General features: G+C 40.9%; 1 protein-coding gene across 5 annotated transcripts in view; it reads right to left on the reverse strand.

Annotated features, from left to right (window-relative positions):
- Positions 1-16630, reverse strand: part of LOC124273273 (A disintegrin and metalloproteinase with thrombospondin motifs adt-1-like) — a 26154-nt gene continuing 9524 nt past the window's right edge. The window contains exons 8-19 of one of the 5 annotated variants that reach the window (XM_046708505.1): positions 15419-15616; positions 13737-13928; positions 13071-13277; positions 12409-12600; positions 11959-12153; positions 10559-10756; positions 5508-5705; positions 4663-4860; positions 4147-4344; positions 2680-2871; positions 2245-2436; positions 1-314 (exon numbers count right to left, since the gene is read on the reverse strand). In XM_046708505.1, coding sequence (XP_046564461.1) covers positions 10-314; positions 2245-2436; positions 2680-2871; positions 4147-4344; positions 4663-4860; positions 5508-5705; positions 10559-10756; positions 11959-12153; positions 12409-12600; positions 13071-13277; positions 13737-13928; positions 15419-15616 — 2465 coding nt within the window. In that variant the 3' untranslated portion in view covers positions 1-9. The remainder of the gene's footprint in view (positions 315-2244; positions 2437-2679; positions 2872-4146; positions 4345-4662; positions 4861-5507; positions 5706-10558; positions 10757-11958; positions 12154-12408; positions 12601-13070; positions 13278-13736; positions 13929-15418; positions 15617-16630) is intronic. The other 4 variants (XM_046708512.1, XM_046708521.1, XM_046708526.1 and 1 more) reach the window with 4 other exon arrangements.

Here is a 16630-nt window from a genome sequence, read left to right on the forward strand (position 1 = left end):
TCAACCAAGTCAGCGAGTCTGACCACCCGATCCCGTTAGTGGCCTCTTACAGGCATGGGTTACTGAAGACCAACTCCAACCTGGAAGGTTACACAGTCTAGAAGGACACTTCGTGTACATACTGGGACATGGGCTGAAGCCACAGTTTCGGGTTTCAGTCTGGGAGAAACTCTCAGAACAATTTCTACCCCCAAACGCAGGGAACGGATTGTTGCAAAATCTTTGTCTTGTGGCTGTCCTGAAAATGCTGACACCGCATGTGGCGCCGCAACCTGACTCTATCCATGTTGTCCATTGACTCACTCCACCATTAACTGTAACATAAAGCCTACTGATTAAAAGAATGCAAGTGAAAAGAGGGAATTGTGGTCATTCAAATGTCCCAAAGAATGTGTGGCAAGGAAACTCACTGGCTTGATTTGCTTGACAATCCTATTGTACTGAGTAAAAGCAGTGGTAGGGACACACTTTCACAAACAATATTTCTTACATTTCTGAATTTACATATAAACATATCATATGTGTGTATGAGGTATGCATATATATACATGTTTATATGTTGTTTTCAGGACTGTTAACACATTCAACACCGCAGGCCGAATAATCGGCCACAACGTTATGAGTCCCCAGACACCGGAGGCCGATTAATCGGCCAGGCAGTAGTCACGTCAAAATGAGACATAATTTTAGGAACCTACCTGACTTTTGATTCATATATCAAATCTATCACATTTCACAATGTCTGAAAACACTTATTAAATTTCAATTTATCATATATTATCAGCAGAATTAAAATTATAAACTATTTTTCGCAATGTTATTGAAAACAACGGTTCTCGGACACATGCTTCGGCAGCGGGTCCACAATAACATTGTCAAAGAGCAAAGTAACGATGTTTCGAGGAAATTATTAAATAAATTGAATAAACTAATGAATAAAATCAACAACAGCATTCATAAAAGTTGTCAAACGTACATATAAAATTACTATTTCCATCTTTTTGTGCGATCATGTAATGCAAGTCAAGTCACTGACAAGTGACATCTCGGCTCTCGCCGCCTCAATCTTCACGCTCGGACACGATGTTTAATGCGAAAATACATACATGAAGCATTTTTGTCACAGGTCATAACCTAGCACGATACGCCCAATAAGTTCCATAATTTACGTATAGGTAGCGATTTCTTGATTAAAATGTTCAGAATAGCATTATTTTACCCAAAACTTTTGTCAAAATCTAAAGGTTTTCGTTTACGAGGACGGTATCCATTGCCGTAATATGATTGGCTGCCTTAGCTCACGTGTCTGATTTTGACCAATCACGACCCTTATAGCAGACTGTGGCGAAAAAGCGTCATTAGAAACCACATCTTTATCCAATAAAATCGCTTCTTACAAGTGTGAAAATACTCTTGGCAAGGGTACAGTGATTTGTTGATGTTCAGAGCTTTCGAACGATGCCCGACATCAAACGATTTGCCGCGCATGTTATTAATACGAAGCTTCGAAAACGGAGGTATTTTAAGTTGTTATGTCATTTTACCGAGCGTAAGGCCACAGATATCGGGAAATAGGAGACCATACATATTGTTTAAGAAATCTTTTTATAATAATTTTCTGATAACGTAAAAAATGAAAATATAAAAGAAAAAGGCACGGCCATGTTATGACATGTCACAAATGGACAAAATCGCCATAGTTTTTGCTCCTTTCGTGGTTTATCTGGACGTTATAAATGTAAGCTTGCATTTTCATTCAAATATAAATTTATTTAAGTTGTAGTTGTATTATTTGAATAATATTATAAAAATAAACTTCATATTTATCAACAGTAGGATTAGATCTTTTTAAATGGTGTATGGGATGTAGTAGCAATAACGTTTTACAAGCTTATAATTTCCTTCATAAACATAGGCTTCATCTATGACCTCAGAGTCTCTGGGAACTCGGTGTCATGGCAGTAAATGCCTCTGGTTGACTGGTGTTGAAAGAGTTAAATACGTTCGGTCATCCTTCATATATTCTGATTGTTTGTTTGTTATGTAAAACCGATTTCCAGATATTCTGGTAAGGGTCCAACTGGGTCCATAAGATCCTGTTACTGACATCGAGAACGTAGGACGTCGATATGAATCAGCTAAATCAGTGTGTCTGACCACCCTATCGTGGTAGCCGCCTCGTACGACAAGTGTGAATCGCTAAAGACCAGTTTAACCTTTACAGGGATAATTCATGACTTATACCTGGACAAGACGAAAGACCGCAGCTTCGTACTTGGGTGTCGACACGGGACTCCGTGCAGTTCAAGCCGCCATTACTTGGAGGGGGGCTGTTGCAGAATCGTTGTCTGGTAGCAGTTTCAGTCAAGCTAGTTCCACACGTCAAAAGGCACTGTGGAACCACCCACTCAGTCCACAGAGATATACCACCGTTCACTGCAGAAGAAGACTCCATATTTGTAGTTTCTAATTAACAAGTATATGTTTCTCTTTTTACTATGTCACGATATTTTACTGTCAAATATGAGTGAGTTTCAGAGAAATATGTATTGACAAAATAGTGTACATCTTTGGTGTTCACCTGGGCATTGTTTCCCAAAACAATCCCCAAATTCCATCCTGCAACTCCGGTTGCAAGAACACGCACGCACTGGCACACTTTCGTAACAAGACCCTTACCTGCGCATGCTGCAAGATTACAATTTCGAACGGTGTTTTCAAAAAGAGTCTCTGTACAGACTCTTCCTCCAAACTGTGGAGTAGGACTTGTACAACTTCGCGTGCGCGTCACTGTTTTAGATGCAAAGGCTCCACAAGTGACGGAACAGGCGGGGTCGTTCCACTGCGTCCATTGTGTCACTCCACCATCAACTGAAACAATGAGAGATGATTGTTGTGACCTATGTGTTCTTGTTGCTGCCGTCTCTAACAAACGGGATCTGAGCTCCCAAATCTCCCCCAGTTTGGTTCACCATAAATTACCTGCATTACACCAGTGTCAAATCAGCCTGAAGTGACCAACAAGCGAAACAAGCTCATCAAGGTTTGCCATTATCTGGAGATGCCATGTTTATTACCACTGTTGATTCATGTTGGTAAAAATGACTCTTCGCTTCATCTTAGTTCCTAAAAACATTACATAACGGGAATTTTTGTTCTGTTTTCTGGGGTGGTTACATCGATCTACGCAAATGAGTGGCATTTGCTTATTATTTGTCTTGATGTTTTCGTGAACGGAATCGACGGAAAATATCCCCAATTATTAAGTAAATATTCCCTTGATAAATTACCAATTGCAATTTTTTCTTTAGCTATCTATTAATATTTCTATGGCTAAGCCTAAGGCTACATGCCATGCTAGTATACTCTACAAGCAATGAAGAGCAGATTATGCTTTAGTTTCGATGAAGCAGTGACAGAGCTAACTGTAATGCCACTACCTGAAAACATTCTACTCATGTAAAACATTAACGCATGCTCAAAAATTGCAATGTACAATAATTAAACAAAATTGGTTACATAAGTATCAAATGCAAACAGCATATGAACGCATCGCTGAAACGAACTAAAGAAGAATTAGTTCCATGCACAGCAGATTTCCATTATGGCGGCATCTGTCGGTTTAAACAGAGTTGATTGAGCATGCAATTCAACGTCTACGCACATCTAAGTAAAGAAGGTGTTTGAACTACGTCTACACGTCCAGTAGTCATGCTTTATTTGTTACTTCGACATGGATAAAACGTCCAAGTCCTACAGTTTGTTTCTGACAAGCCTTCTGTACAGTCACTTGCACGAGCTTAAGGGCAGGTGTGGGCACGTGCCAGGCACCAGCTCCTCAGACATGTGACAATGTGTACAAGGACCGTGGCTTGAGACCACTACCGACCGTGTGCAAAGGGTGTAAGAACATTGCAACAAAACAGTGAAAGACAATGTGTTAATCAAAGCAAGCCATTAGAGTGTTATTCCATCAGCTAATTTATTCTGCATTTGGAATGATCATCCACTTCTCTTTTCTTCTTCGTATTCATAGAATTCATATGATGTCACCAAATACAAAATAATTAGTCCATGTAAAAGTTCAAAGATTCAGCAAACAAAGAGTTAAACGGTTGATTAAGCTAGCTATATGGCAGCCATTACTTGGACATGGGTTAAGACCACAGCTTCTTTGCTCAGTTTCAAATGTATCTCCGAGACCGGTACAGTCTCTACCCCCGTCACTAGGGACAGGGTTGGTGCAGCTCCTGGTTCGAGTAACAGTACGGGTAGCACTCTGTCCACAGGTGACAGAACATTGTGGGACGCTCCATTGTGTCCAGGTAGATAATCCGCCATCGGCTGTTTAAGAAGATCCGTGGTTCATGTTACTGGATTCGTCTCGTTTCCATATTAAATGTATGTGTACACGTATACAAACAATAAATTGGGTTCACTTGTGAAAGCCATTTGAAGGTCACTAAATACACACGAAAAAATCATTACAAAAATGAAAAAAGAAATGTGTCTTAAAATATGTATGTAATTACTTGACATGAAACATGATTTACCGACAAATCTTCTGAAACATATAAATAGCAAAGCATTCCTGTCTAAAAACACGGTAATGGTTATAATTTTGGGTTTGGGAGTTTTTAGGAAACAGCAAAGAATATTTACTTGGACACGGCGTCAATCCACAGCTCCTGACTTCGCTATCGAACGTGTTCCCTTGACCTGTACAATCACTACCACCAAGCTGAGGGACAGGATTTGAACACGATCGTGTCCTAGTTACAGTGCGGGACGCAGCTGAACCGCACGTCACTGAACAAGCTGGAATGCTCCATTGAGTCCACTGGGTCAATCCTCCGTTAACTGTTTGAAGTTAAAAATGGTTTGTGCAAATGTTAGAAATATAGAGTGACAACAGTTAAATGACTGTGCATAATTACTGCATATTTGTGTTATCGAACATATGTCCATTGATTGATAGGTTTTTAGTGCAAATGCAACACTGAGAAACAAGTTACAAAAATGTTGTTAACAGATCCAAGGCCCTATGCCACCTGCTTTTTCGCCCCGTTAGCAATCTGACAGCTGACAGGGTGCGTTGGCAACGCATGCTAGGACCACTGCGTAGCGAGCTCACTCGCTCCCCTCATCCCCACATCCCCACTCCGACTGTAAGCACAAGATGTGAAGACATTGCAACAAGTAAAGACAGTGAAGCACAATGCGTGAGTAAGTCTAAGCAAATCACAAGTGTGTTATAATAATTATATACTTCTTTGTGCTATATTTGGAACGACCATCATGTTCTCAGTGAACCTTGGTTCTATGTTTGTTTTCTTGCGAAAGCCCAACTTTCCTTTTGGGATTACCGCCAGCACCTATTGACTATGCATGTTTCTATTTTAGAGTCAATATCAAGACTTATTGCTAACATACATGGAATTATCATCAAACGGCCCTCCTATTATCAGAAATTTGCGGGCCGCTGCAAATGATATTGTGATTATTACTTGGACATTGTGAGAATCCACAGCTCCTGACTTCGCTATCGAACGTGTTCCCTTGACCTGTACAATCACTACCACCAAACTGAGGGACAGGATTTGTACACGATCGTGTCCTAGTTACAGTGCGGGACGCAGCTGAACCGCACGTCACTGAACAAGCTGGAACGCTCCATTGAGTCCACTGGGTCAGTCCTCCGTCAACTGTTTGAAGTTAAAACTGGTTTGTGAAAATGGTACAAATACAGTGTGACAGTAGTTAAAGGACTGTGCATAGAAAGATTAATGCACTGGGGAACAAGTTATATAGAAAGAAGGTATATGTTTTGTATGATATCTATCTTATTTCACTTGAAAGGGTGGTCATATGCGACGCTGAGGGAATAGAATATTCTAAATTAACAATTACTGTTCTACGTTGACGTCAGCAAACAAAGGAGTTATGTTATATGTTGCATCAGTTTTTTGTTAGCGCAAGAGATAATTCATAATAGCACAAAATACACACACACAAGTACAAAGTCCGCGTGCCATTATGCTGTGAGGTCTTGATGCATAGTACTATACATTCGTCCGATATACTTAAGATATCTACGTTTCACGTTACGTTCAAATATTCTCATGTATTTATCGTATCTAACAAACGCTGGGATTATTTCTGCTTGCATTGTTGACTCAAAAAATGAAGATTTATAGAACCACTCAAACCATACTACACTGCTATACTGTCGACCCTTCGAGTGAGTGAGTGAGTGAATAAGGTTAGTTTTACGCTGTTTATAGCAATATTCCAGCAAAATCACACCAGAAATGGGATTCACAGATTGTACCCATGTGGGGAATCGAACCCGGATCTTCGGTGTGACGAAAGAAAGCCTTAACCACGAGGCTACCCCAATCCGTCGAGGAAATAATCAGTTGTAGATATTGTTCTCGTATACAAATAATAAAAGCTGGATGGTGACACACAATCTGTCGCAACTGATGGTTTATTGTTAGAAGTCGGTCATTACAACATACAGTCTCCATCCTACACTTGTTTCGCTAAATGTTTTGTATATCCTGTGGGTGGAATGACTGGAACCATCCGATACTTTCGCGTTCCTATAACATTTAACTGCGTTTTGATAATCCTACTGCATACCACTGTGAGCAACATTGTCATCCATGAATATATTTCTGAAGTAGTAACATCAGTAACACCTTCTTTGACATTGATATATCCTTTTCATTTTTTTAAAAATATTTTACAGTCAAGAAGCGGTGCAGCTTCATCGTACCTGAAGCACTATTTCTGTGCACCGTAAAGCAAGCAAATGAATGTATTTTGCGTGAAGAACATCCGACATTAAACTAACCTGGGCAAGTCGGCAGTCCACAAGACCTAGTTCCTGTTTGGAACGTTGGTCCTGTGCAATCAGCTCCGCCATTGCTTGGAACGGGATTGTTACATTGCCTAACCCGGGTAGCCAGTGTGTTGAAGGAACCGCATGTTCGGGTACAAGGCACCACACTCCACTGTGTCCACTGAGAGAGTCCTCCATCCACCACCACTAAAAAAACAGAGAACCAGCTTGTGATGAAAACGAATATCTACTATCCCCGTTGTTGAGCGGTTGGGTCGAAGTTGAAAAGATCTACTCAAATACTTATAAGTGGTTCGACACAAAGTAAATGAAAGAGAACCAAGAGAAACAATCAATTTACCACATAGCTGTGTTTGACTGAACATGAACATTGGGTGAGCCAGACAACCAACTCGACATGCAAAAAGATAAAAATGTGATAAAGCAGAAATGTTATCTCACCAGCACAAGCTCCATGGCCACAGCTTTGGAAAGCCGTATTGGTAAGGGATTCTGTACAGAAGGCTCCTCCATTGCTCGGCGGTGGGTTGGTGCAACTCCTGGTTCTAGTGATAGTCCTGACGGCTGACACTCCACAGGTGACGGTACAGGCAGGGATCGACCATTGCCCCCACTGTGACACACCACCAGCCACTGAAACGGACAGCAGAGGTATCACAAATACCATACCCCTATCGGTAATAGCTAGGAGGTCAGTGTGAACAGGAAGGACTACCACTTTCCAACATTCAACTGTTTCCGTTATGTAAAGCAATATTCCAACAGCTACAGCCTTTAGCGTTTTCATTGTTTCTTATGGATATATACTCATGGAAACAAATAAGGGAACATATGAAAGTACAAGTGTTCCTCTTTTTATTTCCAAAGTTTCACGACCCGTGAAGATCCGGGGTAGAATAGGTCTTCAGCAACCCATGTGCTTGCCATAAAAAGCGACTATCTTGTCGTAAGAGGCGACTAACGGGATCGGGTGGTCAGTTTCGCTGACTTGGTTGCCACATGTCATCGGTTCCCAATTGCGCAGATCGATGCTCATGCTGTTGATCACTGGATTGTCTGGTCCAGACTCGATTATTTACAGACCGCCGCCATATAGCTGGAATATTGCCGAGTGCGGCGTAAAACTAAACTCACTCACTCACTCCAAAGTTTCACCCACAGTGCAATACATACCTTGTGAAGTAACCTGGAAAAGAATACAGGAACACCTGTACTTTCATATGTTCCCTTATTTGTTTCCATGAGTATATTTATGTCTTTTTCATGAGTTTTGTTGGCCTTATTGATGGTTGTGTTCATCAGACATCTAGAAACAGGGAAGAGGTGGCGGTTATCAATGCAAGAATGATTGAGAGATTGGTTTTATGCGTGCCTGTGTTTTTTACCTGGACAGTCCACGAGTCCGCAGTTAACTTGATTAGTTTGAACAAGTGGTAGACCTATTGTTTTGCAGTCTCTGCCTCCGTTGCTGGGCGGGGGGTTATTACACAGTCTAGTTCTGGTTATGAACTTGGTAGCAGTGGATCCACAGGTCACAGAACAGCCTGGGTCATTAAACGCGGTCCACTGTGACACACCTCCGTCGACAGCAACTTAAACATACAATTTCATAGTTCATTCATCTCTTCGTTGCCTGACACATCACCAAAACAAAGGATGTTGAAACTGCTATACAGACGGGTACCGCTCAGTACTGCATACCACTACACAAAATAGTTAAGTTAATCGTTTCTAGCAGTTGACATTACATGACATATATTCATGTTTGTCGTAATCTTCAAAATCACAAGTCAGCAAAGGAAAAAATATACTGGTGTACAAAAGAAAGTACACACCTGGTATTTTGAGACTATTGAAAAAACGTAAATATTTTGCTAGCAATGTTCCAATTGGGTACGATGTCTATGGTGTTATTGTAAAACGTAAACAATGTTTGTGACTTGTGACTTTTCTAAATATTACGCAGTTTTTAGGAAAATATTTTACCAAAGCATCAGGTGTGTACTTTCTTGTGTACGTCAGTCTATTATAAATGAACGTTTAATGCAAAGTGGAGTAGACTTTCATCGCTCCTACCTGGACAGGCAGGAAGACCACAAGATAAGAATGTTGTTTCAGAAAGAGGCCGTGTACAGAAACTTCCTCCATTGGCTGGTATGGGGTTGTTGCATTGCCTTGTCCTCGTAGCCTGATAGGTGGCCGTAGACCCACAGGTCACGGTACAGGTCGCAGAGCTCCACAGACCCCACTGATTGACTCCACCATTCACTGGAATCAGATTTGAATCATCTTATCATTCTTGTCTCAAAACAACACATCATCACAAATCTAGACACGTTTGTGTTCATATGTAAAAACCAAGAGTTTCCTGTTGGAAGAATGAAGACTAATCCCAGCTAAGCTTACAATCACTATTTCAGATACATTAAATCTGTCCCTACACACTAGCTAACATTTGACATCATCACAATCTAGAACATTTGGTATTCACATGTAAAACCAGGGGTACTCTTTGTGATGAATAAAAAATAACACCAGTTATGATTAAAATCACTATTTACAATACATTTATTTTAAATATATCTATTATTACGAAAGCACATGTGAACTGGTTTCCGTATTAGCAGCCAGCATGACACTACATGACACTACATTCTGATGTTGCCCGTGAAGATCCGAGTTAGAAATGATCTTCAGCAACCCAAACTGGTCGTAAGAGGCGACTGACGAGATCAGGTGGTCAGGGGTCTATTGCTTAGATCGATGCTCATGCTGTTGATCACTGCACTATCTCGACAGACTCGATTATTTAAAGACCGCCGCCATATAGCAGTAATATTGCTGATTGCGGCGTTAACCAAACAACCAACCAACTACATACAGATGCTATAAAGCACCAAGGCGTGGATATATTCCGGAACATATTTACGGCAAAACAATAATATGATTACCTTTGACCCAACATTATCAGAAATTAAATGGCACATGGTCAAACCGAATTCTAATTACCTGGACATCCAACTAAACTACAGGAAACTCTTGCTGTTTGACTGAGATTTTCCACACAAAACTGTCCACCGTTGGATGGAGGGGGATTGGTGCAGGTTCGTGATCTTGTGATGACCTTAGTTGCCTCTCCACAGGTGACGGCACAGCTTACAGCGTCAGACCAGGCTCCCCACTGACTCACGCCACCGTTTACAGCAACTACAAGTAACATATACAGGATTAGTACACATTTCACTTAATTATTTAGGTACGCCAAAGTAGGGGATACGGAACTCCTACATTGTAGTCGTAATTCAAAATATTAACAACTGGATTTCCTGCCCCATCGATCAATGATCAATGATTGATTTCAATGCAGGAGTACTTCTATGTCAAATCGGGCATTTACTTATGTGGCAAACTGTGTGAATGGTTGGTGCTGCCGGAATTTCCTTCATAATTATTTTATGTCACACTCCAAAAGTGTTGTCCTATGTGACACCAAGGGATATGAAATATGTTTAAACGACACATAGCTGTTTCATATTGAAGTACGCAAATGAATGAGATTTGAAATAGAAATGCGCTTTGCTTGCAAATGCTTTGCACACAAATATATCAGAATCACAAAAATTCTTCTAAAAATAAGATAATGCTTATAATTTGTTATTTTCTTTTGAGGAATCAGCAAAGGTTATTTACTTGGACATTCTGACAATCCACAACTCCTGACTTCGCTGTCGAATGTGTTCCCTTGACCTGTACAATCACTACCACCAAAGTGAGGGACAGGATTTGTACACGATCGTGTCCTAGTTAAAGTGCGGGTCGCAGCTGAACCGCACGTCACTGAACAAGCTGGACCGCTCCATTGAGTCCACTGGGTCAGTCCTCCGTTAACTGTTTGAAGTTAGAAATGGTTTATGAAAATGTTACAAATACAATGTGACAGTAGTTAAAGGACTGTGCATAGAAAGAGTAAAACACACTGGGGAACATGTTATATAGAAACAAGGTATATGTTTTGTATGATATCTATCTTATTTCACTTGAAAGGATGGTCATATGTGACGCTGAGGGAATAAAATATTTTAAATTAATAATTACTGTTCTACGTTGACGTAAGCCAACAAAGGAGTATGGTTATATGTTGCATCATTTATTGTTAGCGCAAGAGATAATTCATAATAGCATAAAATACACACACACAAGTACAAAAGTCCGCATGCCATTATGCTGTGAGGTCTTGATGCATAGTACTATACATTCGTCCGATATTCTTAAGATATCTATATTACTATACATTCGTCCGATCTACTTCAGATATCTACGTTTTACGTTACGTTCTAATATTCTCAAGTATTTACCGTATCTAACATACGCTGGGATTATTTCTGCTTGCATTGTTGACTCAAAGAATGAAGATTTATAGAACCACTCAACCATACTACGCTGCTATCTTGTCCACCCTTCGAGTGAGTGAGTGAGTGAATGAGTTTAGTTTTACGCTGCCTATAGCAATATTCCAGCATAATCACACCAGAAATGGGATTCACAGATTGTACCCATGTGGGGAATCGAAACCGGATCTTCGGTGTGACGAGAGAAAGCCTTAACCACGAGGCTACCCCAATCCGTCGAGGAAATAATCAGTTGTAGATATTGTTCTTGTATACAAATAATAAAAGCTGGATGGTGACACACAATCTGTCGCAACTGATGGTTTATTGTTGGCAGTCGGTCATTACAACATACAGTCTCCATCCTACTCTTGTTTCGGTACTTCTTAAATGTTTTATATATCCTGTGGGTGGAAATGACTGGAACCATCCGATACTTTCGCGTTCCTATAAAATTTAACTGCGTTTTGATAATCCTACTGCATACCACTGTGAGCAACATTGTCATCCAAGAATATATTTCTGAAGTAGTAACATCAGTAACACCTTTCTTGGACATTGATATATCCTTTTCATTTTTTTAAAAATATTTTACAGTCAAGAAGAGGTACAGCTTCATCGTACTTGAAGCACTATATCTGTGCACCGTAAAGCAAGCAAATGTATGTATTTTGCGTGAAGAACATCCGACATTAAACTAACCTGGGCAAGTCGGTAGTCCACAAGACCTAGTTCCTGTTTGGAACGTTGCCCCTGTGCAGACAGCTCCGCCATTGCTTGGAACGGGATTGTTACATTGCCTAACCCGGGTAGCCAGTGTGTTGAAGGAACCGCATGTTCGGGTACAAGGCACCACACTCCACTGTGTCCACTGCGAGAGTCCTCCATCCACCGCCACTAAAGAAACAGAGAACCAGCTTTTGACGAAAACGAATATCTACTATCCCCGTTGTTGAGTGGTTGGGTCGAAGTTGAAAAGATCTACTCAAATACTTATAAGTGGTTCGACACAAAGTAAATGAAAGAGAACCAAGAGAAACAATCAATTTACCACATAGCTGTGTTTGACTGAACATGAACATTGGGTGAGCCAGACAACCAACTCGACATGCAAAAAGATAAAAATGTGATAAAGCAGAAATGTTATCTCACCGGCACAAGCTCCAAGGCCACAGCTTTGGAAAGCCGTGTTGGTAAGGGATTCTGTACAGAAGGCTCCTCCATTGCTCGGCGGTGGGTTGGTGCAACTCCTGGTCCTGGTGATAGTCCTGACGGCTGACACTCCACAGGTGACGGTACAGGCAGGGATCGACCATTGTCCCCACTGTGACACACCACCAGCCACTGAAACGGACAGCAGAGGTATCACAAATACCATACCCCTATCGGTAATAGCTAGGAGGTCATTGAGAAGAGGAAGGACTACCTCTTTCCAACATTCAACTGTTTCCGTTATGTAAAGCAATATTCCAACAGCTACAGCCTTTAGCGTTTTCATTGTTTCTCATGGATATATACTCATGGAAACAAATAAGGGAACATATGAAAGTACAAGTGTTCCTCTATTTATTTCAAAAGTTTCACCCACAGTGCAATACATACCTTGTGAAGTAACCTGGAAAAGAATAAAGGAACACCTGTACTTTCATATGTTCCCTTATTTGTTTCCATGAGTATATTTATGTCTTTTTCATGAGTTTTGTTGGCCTTATTGATGGTTGTGTTCATCAGACATCTAGAAACAGGGAAGAGGTGGCGGCTATCAATGCAAGAATGATTCAGAGATTGGTTTTATGCGTGCCTGTGTTTTTTACCTGGACAGTCCACGAGTCCGCAGTTCACTTGATTAGTTTGAACAAGTGGTAGACCTATTGTTTCGCAGTCTCTGCCTCCGTTGCTGGGCGGGGGGTTATTACACAGTCTAGTTCTGGTTATGAACTTGGTAGCACTGGATCCACAGGTCACAGAACAGCCTGGGTCATTAAACGCGGTCCACTGTGACACACCTCCGTCGACAGCAACTTAAACATACAATTTCATAGTTCATTCATCTCTTCGTTACCTGACACATCATCAAAAAACAAAGGATGTTGAAACTGCTATGCAGGCCGATACCGCTCAGTACTGCATACCACTACACAAAAAATATATTCATGTTTGTCGTAATCTTCAAATTCACAAGTCAGCAAAGGAAAATATATACTGGTGTACAAAAGAAAGTACACCTGGTATTTTGAGACTATTGAAAAAACGTAAATATTTTGCTAGCAGTGTTCCAATCGGGTACGATGTCTGTGGTGTTATTGCAAAACGTACACAATGTTTGTGACTTGTGACTTTTCTAAATATTACGCAGTTTTTAGGAAAATATTTTACCAAAGCATCAGGTGTGTACTTTCTTCTGTACGTCAGTTTAGAAACATGTTTCTATTATAAATGAACGTTTAATGCAAAGTGGAGTAGACTTTCATCGCTCCTACCTGGACAGGCAGGAAGACCACAAGATAAGAATGTTGTTTCAGAAAGAGGCTGTGTACAGAAGCTTCCTCCATTGGCTGGTATGGGGTTGTTGCATTGCCTTGTCCTCGTAGCCTGATAGGTGGACGTAGACCCACAGGTCGCGGTACAGGTCGCAGAGCTCCACTGACCCCACTGATTAACTCCACCATTCACTATATACAACAAGATAACATAACCTATTGTCTTGCGTTACAAGGTGATATGGATTCTATATTGTTCAGCACATATGTATATGTCATCGCCTAGTTCCAATACGGATGTTATCAGTCCCTGAATCACGCTGAGGCGACTTTTCAATATAAACGAAATTAATTGTTAATATCAAAACCATATATATTCAGGGACTAAGCGCGAGTCAAGCTTTAGTCTACAATTTTTTGGCAAAATGGTGTGAATGAAATATTTCTCAAGGCAGCATTAAGCCCACTCACTCACTCCACCCTTACGTATTCACTCACCCTCTCACTCCCACCCTCTCACTCGCGTAGATTTTTGTTTGTATTCCCAAACCGAATTTCGATCAGGTATCTTCCCAAAATCAGTCTATTCTAATCGGCATATCACGGTATTTAATAATAATATACATACATGGCAGATATGTCTTAACTCTCTCAAGGAACTTCTCACAAGTACCATTAACTTACCTGGGCAGCCAATTAGACCACAGTTTACTTGAGTCGTGTCAGTTAAACTCTCCAGGCAGTCTCTTCCACCATTGCGAGGAGGGGGATTGTTACACAGTCTAGTTCTGGTGATTGTCTTTACGGCAAATAAACCACATGTCACGGGGCAGCCAACCGTAGCTGTATTCCATGCTGTCCATTGTCCTACTCCACCATTCACGGCAGCTGCAACGCACCAAGACATAGTTATATAAATGTCCTAAAATACGCGTCATCTTAATTAACATTTTTGAGGCTTTGAAACATATTTTCTATTAAAGTGTAAGTACAAAGCGGAGAAGAGCACCAAGTTACATTCTAACGAAACATATTTATGTTCATCAGTTTTATATCTCATTACTTTTCTATATTTATACGTTGTCTCTCGGGTCTTATAGTTTTCCAAATGATGTCGTAAGAGAAGACTGGTGGGATTGGGTGGTCAGGCCTGCTGTCTTGGTATTCAAATTGCGTTGATCGATGCCTATGATATCAATCACTGGATTGTCTGGTCCAGACTCTATTACAGATCGCCGTCATATAGCTGGAAAATTGCTGGATGCGGCGTTAAACAACAAACAAACGAAAAAACATAGACCGTCTCCTTACTGGGGCAGGCGACGGCTAATCCACAGGTGTCGGTCCTGCTATCAATGAGGGTCTCTGTACAGGACGCGCCTCCATTTGTAGGGGGAGGATTATTACACTGTCGGAATCTGTTGACTATCTTGGTGGCGCTGAAGCCACAAGTAAACGGACAACTGGCTGTGGCGGTGTTCCATTCTCCCCACTGGGAAAGTCCTCCGTTAACTGGTAAAAACGATGTTAAACATGATGCGGTTGTGCATATGTCATGCTATACGCAGTACTGAGTCATGTGGGAAACAATGAAGAGGTGCGATACCATTAACCATTAGATGTTCTAAGGGAGTATTAGAACATTATCATTAAAACATGGAGGTTATATGACAATGAATCACCTGGACATCCAGTCAAACCACAGTTGACCATCGTGTTGTCAGAGAGATTCTCAACACAGTCAGCACCTCCTGCTGAAGGAGGAGGGTTGGTGCAGCTCCTGAACCTCTGGATCAGTTTGGTGGCAGAGGTGCCACATGACACACTACAACCTGGGTTGGTCCAACTGCTCCACTCTGTAACGCCGCCATTTACAACAGCTGCAAAAGAGCAATAACAGACTCGTCACTCACTTCAACTGTTCGTTTCCACAATAACAGTAATCAGAATCACCAGAGATTAATCAGTGTCTTATACAGTGACCGCAATCAGGATCAACAGAGACTAATCAGAGTCTTCTGCCATGACAGTAATCAGGAGAAACAGAGACTAATCAGTATCTTCTCCCTTGACGGTAATCAGAATCAACAGAAACTAATCAGAGCATTCTACCATGACAGTAATCAGGATCAACATAGACTAATCAAAGTCGTCTACCATGACAGTAATCAGAATCAACAGAGACTAATCGGTCTCTTCTACCGTGACAGTAATCAGGATCAACGGAGACTAATCAGAGTCATCTACCATGACAGTAATCAGGATCAACACATATTAATCGGTGTCTTCTACCGTGACAGTAATCAGAATCAACATACCCTGATCAGTGTATTCTACCATGACAGTTATCAAGATCAACGGAGACTTATCAGAGTCTTCTACAATGACAGTAATCAGAATCAACAGAGACTAATCGGTGTTTTCTACCATCACAGTAATCAGAATCAACAGAGACTAATCGGAATCTTCTAACTTGACAGTAATCAGGATCAACAGAGACTAATCAGAGTCTTCTACCATGACAGTAATCAGTGTCAACAGAGACTAATCAAAGTCTTCTACCATGACAGTAATCAGGATCAACAGAGACTAATCAGAGTCTTCTACCGTGACAGTAATCAGTATCAACAGAGACTAATCAAAGTCTTCTACCATGACAGTAATCAGTGTCAACAGAGACTAATCAAAGTCTTCTACCATGACAGTAATCAGGATCAACAGAGACTAATCAGAGGCATCTACCATGACAGTAATCAGAATCAACAGAGACTAATCAGAGGCATCTACCATGACAGTAATCAGAATCAACAGAGACTAATCAGAGTCTTCTGCCATGACAGTAATCAGGAGAAACAGACACTAATCAGTATCTTCTACCTTGACGGTAATCAGGA

Source organism: Haliotis rubra, unplaced genomic scaffold, assembly GCF_003918875.1.
Source record: "Haliotis rubra isolate DU_JTF1 unplaced genomic scaffold, ASM391887v1 Scf1033, whole genome shotgun sequence".
In the NCBI taxonomy this organism is placed as follows: Eukaryota; Metazoa; Mollusca; class Gastropoda; order Lepetellida; family Haliotidae; genus Haliotis; species Haliotis rubra.